General features: G+C 44.8%; 1 protein-coding gene across 2 annotated transcripts in view; it reads right to left on the bottom strand.

Moving 5' to 3' along the window:
• ELP1 (elongator acetyltransferase complex subunit 1) overlaps nt 1-15,568 on the bottom strand; it is a 32,882-nt gene extending 17,314 nt beyond the window's left edge. Inside the window, exons 1-14 of one of the 2 annotated variants that reach the window (XM_042829423.1) lie at nt 15,352-15,568; nt 14,350-14,502; nt 10,854-10,935; nt 9,047-9,127; nt 8,672-8,757; nt 7,934-8,033; nt 7,006-7,096; nt 6,423-6,546; nt 5,768-5,858; nt 5,100-5,330; nt 4,198-4,263; nt 3,787-3,886; nt 2,615-2,797; nt 226-332 (exon numbers count right to left, since the gene is read on the bottom strand). In XM_042829423.1, coding sequence (XP_042685357.1) covers nt 226-332; nt 2,615-2,797; nt 3,787-3,886; nt 4,198-4,263; nt 5,100-5,330; nt 5,768-5,858; nt 6,423-6,546; nt 7,006-7,096; nt 7,934-8,033; nt 8,672-8,757; nt 9,047-9,127; nt 10,854-10,935; nt 14,350-14,502; nt 15,352-15,501 — 1,645 coding nt within the window. In that variant the 5' untranslated portion in view covers nt 15,502-15,568. Of the gene's footprint in view, nt 1-225; nt 333-2,614; nt 2,798-3,786; nt 3,887-4,197; nt 4,369-5,099; nt 5,331-5,767; nt 5,859-6,422; nt 6,547-7,005; nt 7,097-7,933; nt 8,034-8,671; nt 8,758-9,046; nt 9,128-10,853; nt 10,936-14,349; nt 14,503-15,351 lie in introns of both variants that reach the window. The other variant, XM_042829422.1, reaches the window with a different exon arrangement.
• Nucleotides 15,569-15,804: the final 236 nt, after the last annotated feature.

Below are 15,804 nucleotides of genomic sequence, written 5' to 3' on the forward strand. Positions count from 1 at the left end.
GCTCTACAACAGTCATGTGCTTTTCAAATCACAAAGCTATCACTATCAGCAGCAGTTAAGTGTGTTTCAAAAATCACTGATTTTCATCAATGTCTATGAGCAGAGAGAACATGAAATACTGCATCAACTACCCATTGTCAGTGCAAGTCAAATTGTCATTGAACCTCTTAATACATTTTTAACAACCGTACCTCAGTCCAGGCACCTTAACAGAGTTCAGCTTACCCCAGAGATATTTCAGGATCTGTCTATCAGCCAGTTGTAAAGCTACAGTTTTCGTCACTGGACTGCAGCACAGTGTGATCACTTCTCCATCTACAGACAGAGACAACCTGGAAGAAGATGAAGAAGACACAGGATGTCAGAGTAACTGGGGATTCAGAGTAACAGCTTCTCTGGACAACCTGTTCCACGGACTCAATACCTCTGAGAAAAAAAACTTCTCTCCTAATATCTAATTAAATCTTTACTCTTTTAATTTAAAACTGTCCTCTCTCGCCCTGTCCTATCTGCCCATGTAAAATGTCAACTTCCTTCCTGTTTATAAGCTGGAAGTACTGGGAGGCTGGAATGAGGTTTCCCTGGAGCTTTACCTTCTCCAGGCTGAATAAGCCCAGCTCCCTCAGCCCTCCTTTGTAGAAGAGGAGCCCTAGTCCTATGATCACCTTAGTGCCCCTTCTCTAGACCAGCTCCAACAGTCCCATGTTTTTCTTATCCTGGGGGCTCAGGCCCGGATGCAGTAAGCAGGTAGAGCTTTTACAGGGTGGCACAAATGGGGGGACAATCACCTCCTTGGCCCAACTGGCCACCTCTCTTCTGATGAAGCCCAGGACACAGGTGGTCTTCCAGTGCTGTAGGCACGCACTGTCAAGCTTTGCACCCAGCAGGACCTCCAAGCTTCTCTGAAGGGCTGCTCTCAAATTCTTCTTCCAGTCTGCACTCACATGGCAGACTGCCCTGACCAGGTGTAATATCTTGCACTTGGCCTTGTTGAACCTCAGGTTCATGTGGGCCAACTTTTCAAGCTTATACAGGTCCTTTGGGTGGCATCCCTTCCTTCTATTGTATCACTTGCAGCACTGAGTTCTTAGCGTTGTCAGCAAACTCGCTGAGGGTGCGCTCAGTCGCACTCTCCATGTCACTGACAAGACACTGAAGAGCCCCAGGCCCAAAAAAGGACCTCTGAGGGACACAACTCACTGAGCTGTCGACCAAAACCCTGTATCTACAAACATCCAATCAGTTCCTTGTTCACTGAATAATCAACTCTTCAAATTATTCTAATTCAGAGGTAAGGATGTGGAGAGGAACCATGACAAAGGCCTCGCAGAACTCCAGGCAGATGCTATCAGTTTCTCTTCTTTGTCCACTGATGCTGCCACACTATCACAAGCTAACTGGCAAGCAACAAACTGCCTTCGGCTAAGCTGTGCTGGCTGTCTCAGATCACCTCCATGTCTTATACGTGCTTTAACATAGCTTCCAGAACCTGTCTCATTATCTTCCCAGTCACAGATGCGAGGCTCACTGGTCTGTAACTTCCTGTGTCTTCCTTCCTACTTTTGTTTAAACTCACAATGACATTTCCCTTCATCCTGCCGCTGGGGACTTCAGCCATGACTTTTTGAACACGACGCAGAGTGGCTTGGTAACTAAATCCCCAGGCTCCTTCAGGACCCTGGAATGCATGGGATTGCTTACAACCTGCCACCTTGTTTTCCCAGCAGACATCCAGAGGGCAGCTGAGATCCTCCAAAAGGATGAGATTCTGTGAACGCAATGCTTCTTGTAGATGAAGCAAGAGCTAATCAGCAGACTCCCTTGATGGAGGCCCATAATAGTCCCCAACCTCCACCGTCTTTTATCAGTCTGGTCCAAGATTTTTACCCACAAGCTCTCAACCTGTTCATGGCCTGCTTTTCAGAGGCAGCTCTTTGCAGTCTATTCATTTCTTAATATAAAGGGCAAGTCTCTGCCCTTCCCTCCTTACTTCCAGATCTGCAGCACAGATCTGCATCTTATTCATATAAATCCTTTCATCCTCCTTCTTTACTCTTTTCACACCTATGTCAGATGAGATGGGCAAAGAACAGCACCAACAACTTGAGTCAAAAGGCATTTGCCTAACAGTGCTAGCCACTGTCTGCATACTTACAGCATGCTTATATGCAAATTACCTTGCTTTTGCTGTGTGAGTGTTAAGAAAAGTGACTCAGAAACGTGTCAGTTTGCCTTTCTTTCTGCTCTGACTGCACAAAGCTCAGCAGTAGAGGACAGGAATAACTAGGGCTACCAGTGCTCTGCAGACAGTGCTAATGGTGGATAAAGGGTAGAATAGAGAAACTCCATCTCAAAGTTCAAAAGCCTGGACTTCAGACAAGGAGCAGAGGTATCCCCTTACTGACACAGACATGCTAGCACACCACACTTGTCAAGTTGGCTGTGGGCACTGGGACTACATGTGTAATAGGCAGTTTCATTAGCTGTATTTAACTCCTGCAGGAAGACAGGCAAGCCCACCCCACAGCCTGCAGGACACAAGAGACTTAATTTCCTCTGAACCCCGTCCAGAGGCACTCTCAGATCTCACCCATCACTGACAGATCTCCAGTACCGTAAATTGAGGTGCTCTTCTTCAGCTCCAGTTACGGGAGGTGCTGCAGTGAGATGGTGAAGGACAGACCGGGCAGCTTGCTGATCCTGACCAACCACCAAGAAGCTGCCATCTGGAAGCCAGGTCAGAAAACGGAGCCCCAGAGGATTCATCACCTCACTGGTGTTGCTGCCTAGATCAATTCTGTCACGAAATAAAAGAGATGGGAAGCATATAGAACCTGATTTCAGTAGGCAACATCAAGAATCACACTGCAGAAGGCCGAGGTCTTACAACAGAATAAAAATTACAATAGAATAAAATAGTTCAATTGGAAGGGACCTCCAAGTATCATCCAGCCCAACTGCATGACCATTTCTGGACTAATGAAAAACTGAAGTGTGAGGGCATTATTGAACAGCTTGGGTTGCAAGGGATCTTAAAGATCATCTAGTTCCAGCCCCCTCTGCTATGGGCCTTATCTAAATGCATTTTGAACAGTGACTGGCAGAGGGCATTGACCACTTATCTAGGAAGCTTTTCCAAGTGTTCTGATCACCCTCATGCTAACAAAATTTTTCCTGATGCCTAATCCAAACCATGTGTCACCTTCTGTCCCTTTCTGCCCTCTGTCTCTGTCCCTTTCTCATCCCAGAGTTTCTCACTATATCCCTCTATCCTACTGGCTGCCCGCTTCTCCCACTCTATAGCCACCTGCCCTGCTCCACAGCCATACTCTTCCTTGCTCCATTTCTCGGTCCTCCTGCCCATCGTTGGTGATACTTTCTTTCTCCACCTCTGCCTTAAGCTCGATCTTTCTCTATCTCAATCCCTCCATGCTCTTCCCTTCCATTAACCCTTCTACAACTGTGTTGTTTTACTTGGGCCTTTCTTTGCCCATTGTCCTGCTCTTTGTCCTTCTTCTGGTCCATCTCAGTACCACAGCTGAACACTGCTCTCTTCTGCAATTTGTCACGGCTCCCATTAGACCAATTTGACCTCAGTAAAAGGACTCAGAATAAACTACCAACTTCATTGTGTAACCCTTAGCACTAATTGAAGCCACAGGCTCAGTACAATGAAGCCATGTTACCAGACAAGTTCTTCAAAAGCTTCCACAGCTGTGACCTCTAAACCAGCCAACCAGACACAGCCTTTTTCTCTCTATTGCAGTTGCAGTAGTTATGTATTACCTGTATGTTTTATCCAGATGTGGCATTTCCACGTTTGCTTTAAATCCATTTCCACCTGTAGCTCCTAACCTGACGGTGGGGTCCTTCACCAAGTTCTGACCTAAGTAAGCACAGAAGAAAGCAGAAGTTACATCTTGCCAGCTGAGCTGCTTCCATCTTCACTCTTATGGAGAACAGATGTCAGAGGCAGTTATGAAAGTCAAAATATACCACACCCACATGCACAACCACCACCTGCTCCTCATTAACAATTAATTACTGATTACCCTGTGGAACACAATTACCTTATAATGCTACAATACAGAATTCACAGATAACAGCAACTGTCCCTTGTCACACAGAACATCAAACATTACACCACTCTCAAGGAGAGATGGCTTCCTTTAAAAAGGCAGTGCAACATGCTCTCACCGTATCTGTACACGTAGATCTTGTTATCAGCATCCAGGATAGCCATGTCTCCACTACATTTGGGATCTGTGTGAAATGCAATCTGATTAACAGCCTGTTTGAGCTGCAGCTCATAGGTGCACATGGGTGGAGGCACTACAGCATGTTGGAATGCTGTGACAAGGACTTTAGCTGCAGAAGAAAAGAGAAAGAAATCAAGCTGTAATACAAATCAAATGCTACTGGGGCTCCCTACTGAATACAGAAACAATGCTCTCGGACAGGCTGAGATGTTCTAACAATGCACCAATGTGCTAACAACACACTGGTGTACTAACAGTGCTACAAAGACAGGCTGAGAGAATTGGAACTCTTCAGCCTGGAGGAGAAGGCTCTGGAGGGGACCTTACAGTGGCCTCCCACTACCTGATGGGGCCTAAAGGAAAGCTGGTGAGGGACTTTTTATAAGGGTACACAGCGACAGGATGAGGGGAAATGTTTTTAAACAGGAAGAGTGCAGATTTAAACTAGATATTAATACGAAATTCTTTACCACAAGGGTGGTGAGACGCTGGCACAGGTTGCCCAGGGAGGCTGTGGATGCCCCCTCCCAACATGCGTTCAAGGCCAGTCTGGATGGTGCTGTGAGCAACCTGGTCTAGAGGGAGGTGTCCATGCCTGAGGCAGAAGAGGGGCTGTAACTACGATCTGAAGGGTCTCTTACAACCCAAACCATCCTATGATTGTATGAAAATACAGCTGTGCCCTTTGCAGGTAATCCCACTATACCACCTCTGAAACTGCCCCCAACATCATATGTTCCCCTCAGGGAAAAGCACTGCATAAACACAAGGTAGCAGTACTACTACAAACACCAACAGCTTGCAAACTTTCTTGAGCTGCAAAGCAGCCCCACTGCTTACCTCCATCAATGACAGCCACATTTGCCACATGCTTGCTGTTTTCTCCCATTCCACGATCTGTAGTCCAGTGCCAGTCATAGAAGAGGTAATGCCAACCCTGGCAGAGTATGTGCAGTCTATACGGAAACACTGAGTCCCACAGCAGTGATATCAACTTATTTTTCTCCAAGTTGCCAAAATGCAGACTTTGCTTCAGGTACCAGTGATAGTTCCCCGTAGTCCACAGTTGGACTGTAGATAAAGAAATGGTTACCAGGGACTACTACCTCAAACACATCTCAAATCCTCTCTAGCATTCTTTTGTGCAGCTGGAAAAAACTGCAGTGAAAACAAGTTTTACCCTCTAGTCCATGTGCTCTGCCATACAACACCCAGAAACATAAGATCTTAACCATAGATTTTGCTCAGAAGAATTGATCTTGGAATTCCTCCATCTCCTCACTGTGAGAAGGCACCTATAGTTTTAGGAAGGTGTCATAAACATTTCATTTAATATCACTTCCAAATATCTGGAAGGTGCCTCAAGCTCAAGCTGAACTAGCATCTCTTCCTGAGCTGTAGTGGGTTTTCAGTAAGCCTCTCCGGAGTCTCTAATCCTGTAGAGGACTTCCCACTCTGGCTAAGTTTGCAGGCAAGTGTAAAAATCTAGAGCTTCAGAGTCATCTCACCGTAACTGTTTGGATTGGAGTTCACAGTCTTCAGCTCTTCCAGCCATACAGCCAAGATCGTGGAATCTGCATTCCAAGTCAGTTCATTAACCTGCAGAAACAAGCATTGCTTTTACTGGGTACTCTGTAGCTCCAGAGTGTGGCTACATTCCAGACTGATTTGCAAGACCAACAGTTATTTCTTCCTTTCAACAACGTGAGGTGCAAGTGTTAATGTACTAACACAGTTCCCGGCAATCAGAGTAGAGTCCCGAAGCAGAACCCATCACTGCAGTTCTACACAGCTAAAGAGGTGATACAACCCCAAACCAGAACTCAGAGTTCTCTTCACGGTTCTTGATGTTGAAAAATAATCTGCCTACAGTACTACACAAGTTGACATCCAGAAGAGCACCTCTGAACATCTACCTGATAGAAAGTATAAAGGTGAGAGAAGCGTCAGGAGCGCAGCCCCCCTGTTCATCTCTATACCACAGCCTGCAGAGGATTTTGCATCTTCTCTGCTCTGTTTTCAGGCATAAAAGCAAAGACCATCTTTTTTCCACTGGGATCAGCACTAACTGCGAGGTTAAAAACTTCTTCCAAGACTAGTGAAAAAGATCTAGTTCTCCCTTTCACTACAGTCTAATCAAAGAAGCCCAGACAGAGCACTTACTTTGACCTGCCCTTTCTGGAATGGAAGGGTGAACTCCCCGTGTAGAAGTCCATTCTTCTCCAAGAAAACCACATCATGTCTGTTGGGTTTTTCTTGTGTGGATGTTATCAAGTTTCCAGAGGGTCTTAAAAAAAAATAATGGTAAATGAGTAAAACAAAAATCAGTTGCTCAAACAATCACAGCTGTCACTTCAAACACCGCCTTAGCCAGAGACAAAATTTTCACACAAGATACCAAGAAAAGGGCAGCAGAGCACCTTTTTGCACAGCTCTGTTCAGACAAAGCTACAGGTGCAGCATAGACTAGAGCTCCTAACATCTTCAGTTGAGCAACTAAGTGTCAGTACAGGTAAAGGTCCCTGTAATATTCCTGTTTATACATCTGACACTGAGTACAGAGAAACTGCAGTGCAAGTATCAGCCTTTTCAGGGCTTAAGGGACCTCCTGATCCACATGCTGGATCAAAATTTTCCTAAAGTTTTAGGAAAATTAACACCGGAGAATTAAATAAGTGCTAAGCAAAGAATGTGACCAGAGAATAAACACAAACACTCCATTACCTGCACACAGACATCTACTCACTTCCAGGCCAGTGCTTGCTCTAATCCTGAGATAGGCTCACTTGTTGACTGCAGCATGAGCTCTCTGTTCCATACTCGAACCTTTCGAGCACCTACAGGTTGAGAAGGCAGGGAGAAAAGGGTGTAAGAAAACAGTACAAAGAGATTCTTAACTAATAGCACATCAGAACTTCTTGTGTCTCAGGCTGCTCTTCCACTGTAATCAAGTAACTCTAGGCAAGTAAATAGGAATTCCAGTCTGATGTAGCTTAGTGGCAGCCATTTCACCCTCCAGCTCTCTCAGTGAAATGTTAAAATTGTCTCATATATGCTAAATCTGCCTACTCTGCAGTACTGAGGGTTAAAACCCAAACTAGTGGAAGAGCTGGCCTTTCGTACAGTTCAATATGCTGAGCAAATGCCTTTAAACTTCTCAGTAATATTAATCATGGAAGATAACAATTATGGTCTTACAAAAAACGTATGTGCTTGTTACCTCTTTGACTTTATGGCAAAATCTATGGAAAAACACTGCCAGTAATTAAACACGAGCATGCAAGGCTGAACTGTTACAATGAGGGACTGCCGTGAATGCCGTAACAGCCAAACAGACCCATGTGGCACTAGGAGCCTTTTACATATTACTGAGAGCAGTGACATTAAACTGATGAAAAAAGAAGTTCCAGTAATAACTGCTCACTAATAACCTCTCCTGGCCTCTCACTGGACTGGAAACTGAGCATCTAAAAAGTTTCCAAAACATCACGTATACAAAATGTTTCTTCTTTATCTTTGGGATCAAAAGAGAGGAAGGAACAATTCATTAGCTCAAATTTATGATATTAAGTGGCAGAGAGATCACGAAGGATAGCTGATCCTTGCCTTGTCACATTTCCACACAAAAGCCCTTTAGTGCAACGCTGTTAGTGCCATGAAACTTGGTCCCATACCTGTCTCTGGACAGACAGCACTCACTGCAACCAACTGCCCATCTCCTCTCCATGTCACTCGAGGCTTGCCATCGTCCCAGGATGAAGCAGGTAATACTTCCTGAAGTTACACAAAAGCTTACAAAGGCAACTGCTGGCTTTGTATTTGCATTGCCAAGCCTGTTCTTTCAAGAGCCTCGACATGAAGTCAATCCATTAAACAATCATAAAATTGCAAAGTTAAGAATTAATTACTCAACCATTTTAAGAAGCTTCAGACAAGGGAGCAAAGACCTAAAACCTGCAGATACAAGGAATCGCTTCACGTGACTAATAATGTCAGTAGCCCAACTCCTTATATTTCTGACTTCATGGAGAAAAAAAAATCACTGTTACTCCTTAGCTGAACTACTGGTACAGTAGTTTTGGTCTGATGAAGTACTGATACAGATATTTTGGTCATACGAACAATTTGATAAAAAAAAATACAGCAAAAGTCAGCAAAATCTGCCAGACTTTACATCTGAAAGCACTAAATCTTGCAAATCCAGCTTTGAGCTCTATATGAGCCAGTCTTATGTACTTCCAGTTGCTGTTCTGATTTATAAGGAGGATAAAATGCTGAATTCCAGGCAATAGGAACAGAAGGAGCACGTAGGAAAAACTACCTGGGAAGGTATCAGAGATACCAGAAACTCTTTCTATACACATCCTCCCTTTAGAGAGCATGAGCATAACACAAGAAAACCAGCACAGTACCGTTTGCTTGCGCTGAGCTGCCTGTTTTCCCTCTGATCCATGGAACTGTGTCTCCTTTTTGCCCCAGCCAACAGTAATAAACTTTCCTGAGGAAGAAACAATCATAGTGGTCAAAGATTTACAGAGTTACTTTGCAAAGGGTGGTAAACAACTACAGCACCATGCCATCTGCTCCAACCATGCAGATTTAATTCTGAAACATGGCTGGAATTTCCACTGACAATTTCATATTGGCATTCCTTTCCAGCTCCACAGCACCTCCATAGTGTGAAATGCTTTGCTGGCTCTGTTAAGTATTCCACTCCTGCTCTTCATACATGCTTACGACACACCAATGCAACCAGCCTCAGCGACCTTACTTCAAGCATCTCTTACCTTCCCCAAACTCATCCTGGTGGATTTGCTTCTCACTAATTGGTTCAAAATCTCTTGTCATCATGATGAGTGTTTGTTGACCTGCAGGGAAGATACCAGATATGATAACTGGTAATGAACTCTCCAGTAGATGTTTTTTAAAAACGCTCACAATTATCCTGTTACTCTGTGGTAGACTCAAACACAGAAACATTTCCAATGGTAATATAACACAGAACAGAACACATCCTTCAAAAATGAAAATCTCAAACTGGAAAAGGACACCTTGAAGTCTCTGTATTCAGAAACATATTTCTTGGACTACTCTTAAAAAGTTATTTCTTTCCACTTTCAAAATAAGTACCTGGCACTTCTTAAACATTTTTACTTAAGATAGGAAGAAGGCAGTCAGTGTGGATTTATGAAGCTGAACTCATGTAAGTGGCTTCTGGATACGGGAAGATCAGGTGATGTCATTTATCTTGACTCTCCTGAGGCTTCTGTCACTGTCTCCCACAGCATCACACAAAAACTCAAGAAAGATGGCACAGATTGGTTAGTAGACAATGGACTGAAAACTGCCAGGTCCAGAAACTTGTCATTAATGGCAAAAAATCCAGCTTGAGGCCCATCACTAGTAGCACGTCGCCACTGCTGGACCTTAGGCTAATGCTTAACATCTTCATTTGTGTCCTGAATTACTACATTCTTGGCCAAGTTTGCAGATAGCACAAAACTGGGAGGAATGACAAATACAGCAGGAGGCTGTGCTGCCACACAGATGCACGTGCAAGAGAGAGTCTGACAGGAAACTCACAGTTTAACAAGGAGAAAAGTCAAGTCCCGCACATCAGGAGCTATGACAGATGTAGGGACCAAGTGGACGGAAAGGAGCTTGGCAAAAAATGACATGGACGTTATGGGGCATGAGCAAGGATAATCAGCATGCCCCTGCTGCATGGGCAGTAGGTTTAGGGAGGTGATCTGTTTACTCAGGACTGGTGACACAGTTCTGGAGCACTGGCTCCAGTTCTGGGCTCACCAATACAAGGCAGGCAATGCCATAGAGGAATGGGTTCAGAAAACAGTCACAGATTACTAAATTCTTGGAGAATCAGACAGATGGGGAGAGGTTGAGAAAAAACAGACTTCTCTGAAGAGAAGGCTCTGAGGGAATTACTGGGGTGCATCAACATCTTACGGGGTAGGAAGCGAAAGAGAAGCAGAGTGCAGGAAAGAAGACAAGACAAGCTACTAGAGGTACACAAAGAGGCAATGAGCACAACATGAAATTAAAAAAATAATTCCATTCAAATGTGTTGTTTGGGGTTTTTTGTTTACTTTCACGATCATTAAAGACATCAAAGATTGCCAGAGCTCCCTTCCCATCTCAAGTGCTGTTTTGCTTGAAGCTTAATACAGATCTGCGTCTCCTTGTCAATAAAGGTGAGCTTTCAATTCTGTTTCTATTTCTTCCCACAGGACAAGAAAATTTTTGTTATTAAGCAATCAAAAGGACTCAGAACACAGTCTTTACATTTTGGGATAACATGGAAAATATACCTCCACTGAAGACCTGAAAGATTAATGCAACACTGTTCTCCATAAAGCTCCGCTTTTTGGACCTGAACAGCTTCAGCCTGGATCACCAATGCACTTCAATGATAATTAAACAAAACCTAACCAGGTGATGTTTTTCCACTTCCTTACATCTTAGTCCCAATTTTGTAACTTTATATCTTGCTTTTCGTATCTTCAAATCAACTGTATCTTACATTCCATCACAGAATTTCACACCAAAGGGCAGAAGCTTACAAGCTGTTACTACCTGTCGCAAGCAAAACAAGCTCTTGGTCAGGGCTCCAGCTCATGGCACTCAGGCCACCGTCCACAGTCCCAACACATTCCACCTGTAAGACAGAATTAAGGTCACAAGTGAGCAGGAACACCAGTGTAGCACCATCAGAGCACAAAAACCACCAGTCACTGACTCTCCTCTCGTAGTTAGAAAAGTCAGAGGATGCATTTCACTTTTTGTGTAGAAAGAAACAAAAGAAACATTCCTAATGAAAGATAGTTCCATAATGCTTACATACAACAGCCCAAAATTTCTACAGATATAACAGATACAACAGTCCTTGCCTACAAAACCCCACTGTGCAGTTAAGAGGCCCCATATCCACTGAAAATCTGATCCCTAAAGCTTCTTGTGGATATTAAATGTGACAAGTGTATATAGCTGTGCAAGCTTTAAAGTTTACAAAAAATGGGCCAAAACAATCCTAAAGCTCAGAAGAGATCTACTCCAGGAGAGGTAAAAAGGGGATCTATATCCCAGGAATACTGCCAAAGTCATTTTTCTGAATTACCAAACCATAACGGGCATAAATTTTTATTGGTACTGGTTGACACTCTTTCATGGTGACCTCACGCCACTCCCGTGGGAAACCAACAAAGCCAGAATTTGCCAAATTTTTACAAAAAGAATTCCAAGATTTGTTGTTCCAGAAGGACTTATTCCAGACAGAGGACCTCATTTTGTAGCAGAAATAACCTGAGGAGGATCTAGGCTCCTGTGCGTGAAACGGGACTTACACACCATGGAGACTGCACTCAGGTGGCCAGCTAGAGAGAATGAATCAAACATTAAAGACAGATAGGAAATATGTGCAAGATGTGTAAGAAACACATCTGAAGTGAGTTCCTCCTTTTGTTGATAATTCAAATAACTTCAGAGCTCAGGAGGGGGTTCGTCTTTTAAAAATCTTCTACGGAAAACCACATGCTACAAATGTGACTGAGAAATGTGATCAGATGCAAGCATTGAGCTGGTGATCAGCCACTTACTGAAATATCTTGTCTTTGGCAAGAGTTCCTTCTTCCCTCCATAGATACATGCAATTAAAAAGTCCAGTGCCCCAGGTGTACCTGAACAGAGGGAAGAGGATGGGGCCAGAATCTTTTCAGTGGTGCCCAGTGACAGGACAAGTGGGAACAAACTGGAAGACAGGCAGTTCGATCTGAAGATGAGGAAAAACTTCTTCATCTTGAGAGTTACAGAGCACTGCCCAGAGACACTGTGGAGTCTGCTTCTCCAGAGATATTCAAAACTTGCCTGGTCACCTTCCTGCGCATTGATCCTACTGCAGGGAACCTGCTTTAGCAGAGGTTTTGGATTAGATGACCTCCACAGGTCCCTTCCAAACCCTCCAGTGATTCTGTGAGCTATTATGGGTGTATAAACAACAGTGTGACAGATCTCCATCTGCTTCACTGTCATCCTGATTTGCAAAAGGCCACAGAGCAGAACAATTATTATGAATACTGAGATAAACTCTAACACTTAATGCGAGAAAAGTTATATATTGCATCTTTTGTTAATGTTTATTCTGATATGATATTTATTGAGTTGCAATGCAGACCACATTTTTTCACATACAGCTGGTTTTACATTGAAGTAGTATTTGCAAATCAAACTCAAACAGAAACCAAAACGGATGAGCTGCGAGTAACCAGTGACAACCAGCCCAAACAGACCACTGTCACTTCCACCTGCTTACACTTTTAGGCTGATACTGCAGGAAGAGATGCAAGTTTCAGAGGACTCTGTTGTGGTATTTCAGTGAAGACGGCATAAACTGAACGACGAGGAGAGAACAGAAAGTAGGCATCTCAGTTTCTGCTCCATTTACTCAGCTGGGATACATTAAGTTTCCCTTCAGTGTTTTCCAGTTCTATTATTTAATCCCAAGTAATCTTCACATCACAATATAACAAGTTTCTCATCTCTTCAGCTAAGTCATGTCAGTATAATATTCTTTACTTACTGACAAAAAATAGAAAGTTAACAAACCTGTGAGTTATCACAGAACGATTTAGCTTAAAAGGGACACTAAAGGTCATCCATTTCCAAACCGCTGCCCTTGGGCACAGCTGCCAGCTACCAGATTAGGAAGCTCAGGGCCCCATCCAACCTGGCCTTGCATGCGTCCAGGGATGGAGCATCTACAGCTTCCCCAGGCAGCCTGTGCAAACACCTCACCGTCCTGTAAGTGAGGAATTTGCTTCTAACATCTAACTTTCTTTTAGTTCAAAACTGCTTCCCCGTCATTATCAGACTGTGTAAAGCCTGTTTTCTTCCTATTTAGAATTTCTCTTGAAGTACTGGAAGGCCACAATAAGGTCTTGGAGCCTTCTCCTCTCCCAGCAGAACAGCCCCCTCAGCCTTTCTTCACAGCACAGGTCTGTATCTAGTTTCAGCAATATTTTCTGGCCGTGAGACTGTTTGTTGAATGCACGCAAAGGACCAACAAAAAACTCTTTTTGACTTTATGGGGTGTGCTCGGGTTTCAAACACTTGCAGTACAACATCATCATCATGGCAGGCAGTTGGAAGGCGCTCTCAGCAACTATGATATTGCTTTCTCAATGAGATAAGGCCTCCCCTTCCCACCAGAAAGTTTCAGCTACGAGCTTATTTCTGACAAACTTGTTATTGCAAACTTGTTTATTTACAGCCTTGGGACAGAGCAAACTCAATAGGCATAAAAGGATGCCTGAGAAGAACACCATGGAGTTGCCGTCTTTGTGGTCATTGCAGATGTTTGCTGGTGTGAGACTATGACCTCCAGATGAGCACACACCCTCCTCCCCGTTCTCCAGTGCTGCAGGTTGACACTAGAACTCCATGAAACAGACCTTCAAAACAGACTAGTGATCAGCATTTCTCCCATCCATTTTTCTGACTCACTATTTCTCCATTTTCCTCAGATTTCTCTTTTTGCCCTTTTTCACTCTTAAAATCATCAAGTAATTGCAAGGTCTATTCTGGTTTCTTAAAGGCCTCGTGTCTTGTAAAGATGTTAAGACGTACTTTGGTTCCACAAAATCATACAGGATAGCTGCACAGTTTAAGACAGAGTCTAAGTAATAGAGTGCCAATATTTTGGGGATAACTGTAATATATGGATTCTCACTAAAACTGATGATTGTGTGTAAACCTCTAAGTACCGTTTTACCTTAATCTAACTATTTGTGAATCTGGTCACCCCTTTCCTTCCCTTATCACATTGACTGTATGTCAGCAGCCCTCTCAGCAAGCATGCAGGAGTGGGGCTACACATTTGCAAACTACAATTTCAATTCTGGTTCATTTATGCAGCGTATATTCTGTGCTTGATTCTGCCTGGTTTCCACAGAAATCAACTCACCTGCCCAGAAAATGGAGACTAATTGAAGAGTATGGAATAAACACACAACTAGCCTGCAGGCTTTCAGCTTTCCTTTGCGATCCCTCAGTACAGTTCTCTTTTCTGTCACATTACCTGCTTTGTGCTGAGATAGCACAGAAGGATGTCTCCATCTGCTGTGGCAACACACACACACTCCAGCTCTGGAAGATATTCCATGCCAACAATGCAGCCACTTCCATCCTCTGGCATAAAACCTTCCTCAGACAAAGAAATTTCTCTCACCACCTTGACAAGAAAAGGCCAACAGCTTAATAACTGCACATCATCTCACTCAAGATTTTTACAAAAGCAACAGAATAACAACCATGTGCATATTCCATCCACTGCAGTTACAAGAGGCACTGCACACAGATGGCATTAAGAAGCAGCTGATGTACTTCAGTATTTAATTAGGGGTGCGTTTTTCTTTAAATCAGTTGGGCATCTCCTTCTCTCCTTCTCTCCGTGATCCACACTTCTGTATATATTACAGAATGGCCAGGGCTGGAATGGACCTCAAGGATCACGAAGCTCCAACCCCCCACCACACGCAGGGCCACCAACCTCCCCATTTCACAGCAGCCCAGGCTGCCCAGGGCCCCATCCAACCTGGCCTCCAACACCTCCAGGGATGGACGGGGCATCACAGCCTCTCTGGGCAGCTGTTTCAGCACCTCACCACTCTCACAGCACACAACTTCCCCTGACATCCAACCTCCATCTGCCCTCTGTCCACTTCAAACCATTTCCCCTTGTCCTGCTGTTATCTCCCCTTTCCAAGAGCTGACTTCCCTCCTGTTTGTAGGCTCCCTTTAGATACTAAAGGCTGCACTGAGGTCACCCCGCAGCCTCCTTTCCTCCAGGCTGAACGAGCCCAGCTCCCTCAGCCTGTCTTTGTAGGGGAGGTGCTCCAGTCCCCTGATCATCTTCGCATCATCTTTGCACATAGAAACATTACAGGGGAAAAAAAAAAAAAGGGGTAAACACTATAGAATGCAAACAGCCCAGAAAACCCGCCTGCAGCCCAATGAGGTTGCCTCCCTCCGCCCGCCCGAAAGGCCGCACCACGGCAGCCTGACATCATCGACGCCTCACCGACTGCGCAGCGGAATCCAGCTCTAGCAGGCCGGTCCGGGAACCCACGAAGACCGTGCCGGGATCGACGCCGAGGCAAAAGCACTGCGGGCTGCCGGGAGCGGCGGCGGGGCAGCAGCCGCCGGTCCGCAGTAACCGGAGATTCCTCATGGCGGCGGGAATCAGCGGCGGAGCGAACGAGGCTCAAACTGCGCCGCCATCTTTCCTGCAGCACACGCAGACAGCGCACCACCAGAGGGAGACGCAGACCTAGTAGGCGCCGTGCGTAGTGCGCAGGAGCAGCAGGCAATGCTTGTAGCGCATGCGCAGTAACCACTGCTCGTAGTGCGCAGGCGCGGCGCCCCTCAGCCATGTGGGCTGGCGCTGGTCCCTGTGGCGTTTCCTTCCCTCGTTCTGCTGTGAGGCGACTCCTGCCCCGCCTCCCATGGCTCCGAGCTCCACCTTCCGTGCTGA

The sequence above is a fragment of the Centrocercus urophasianus genome, unplaced genomic scaffold (genome assembly GCF_019232065.1).
Source record: "Centrocercus urophasianus isolate 14NV4802_14NV808 unplaced genomic scaffold, USGS_Curo_1.0 seq_31, whole genome shotgun sequence".
Classification (NCBI taxonomy): Eukaryota; Metazoa; Chordata; class Aves; order Galliformes; family Phasianidae; genus Centrocercus; species Centrocercus urophasianus.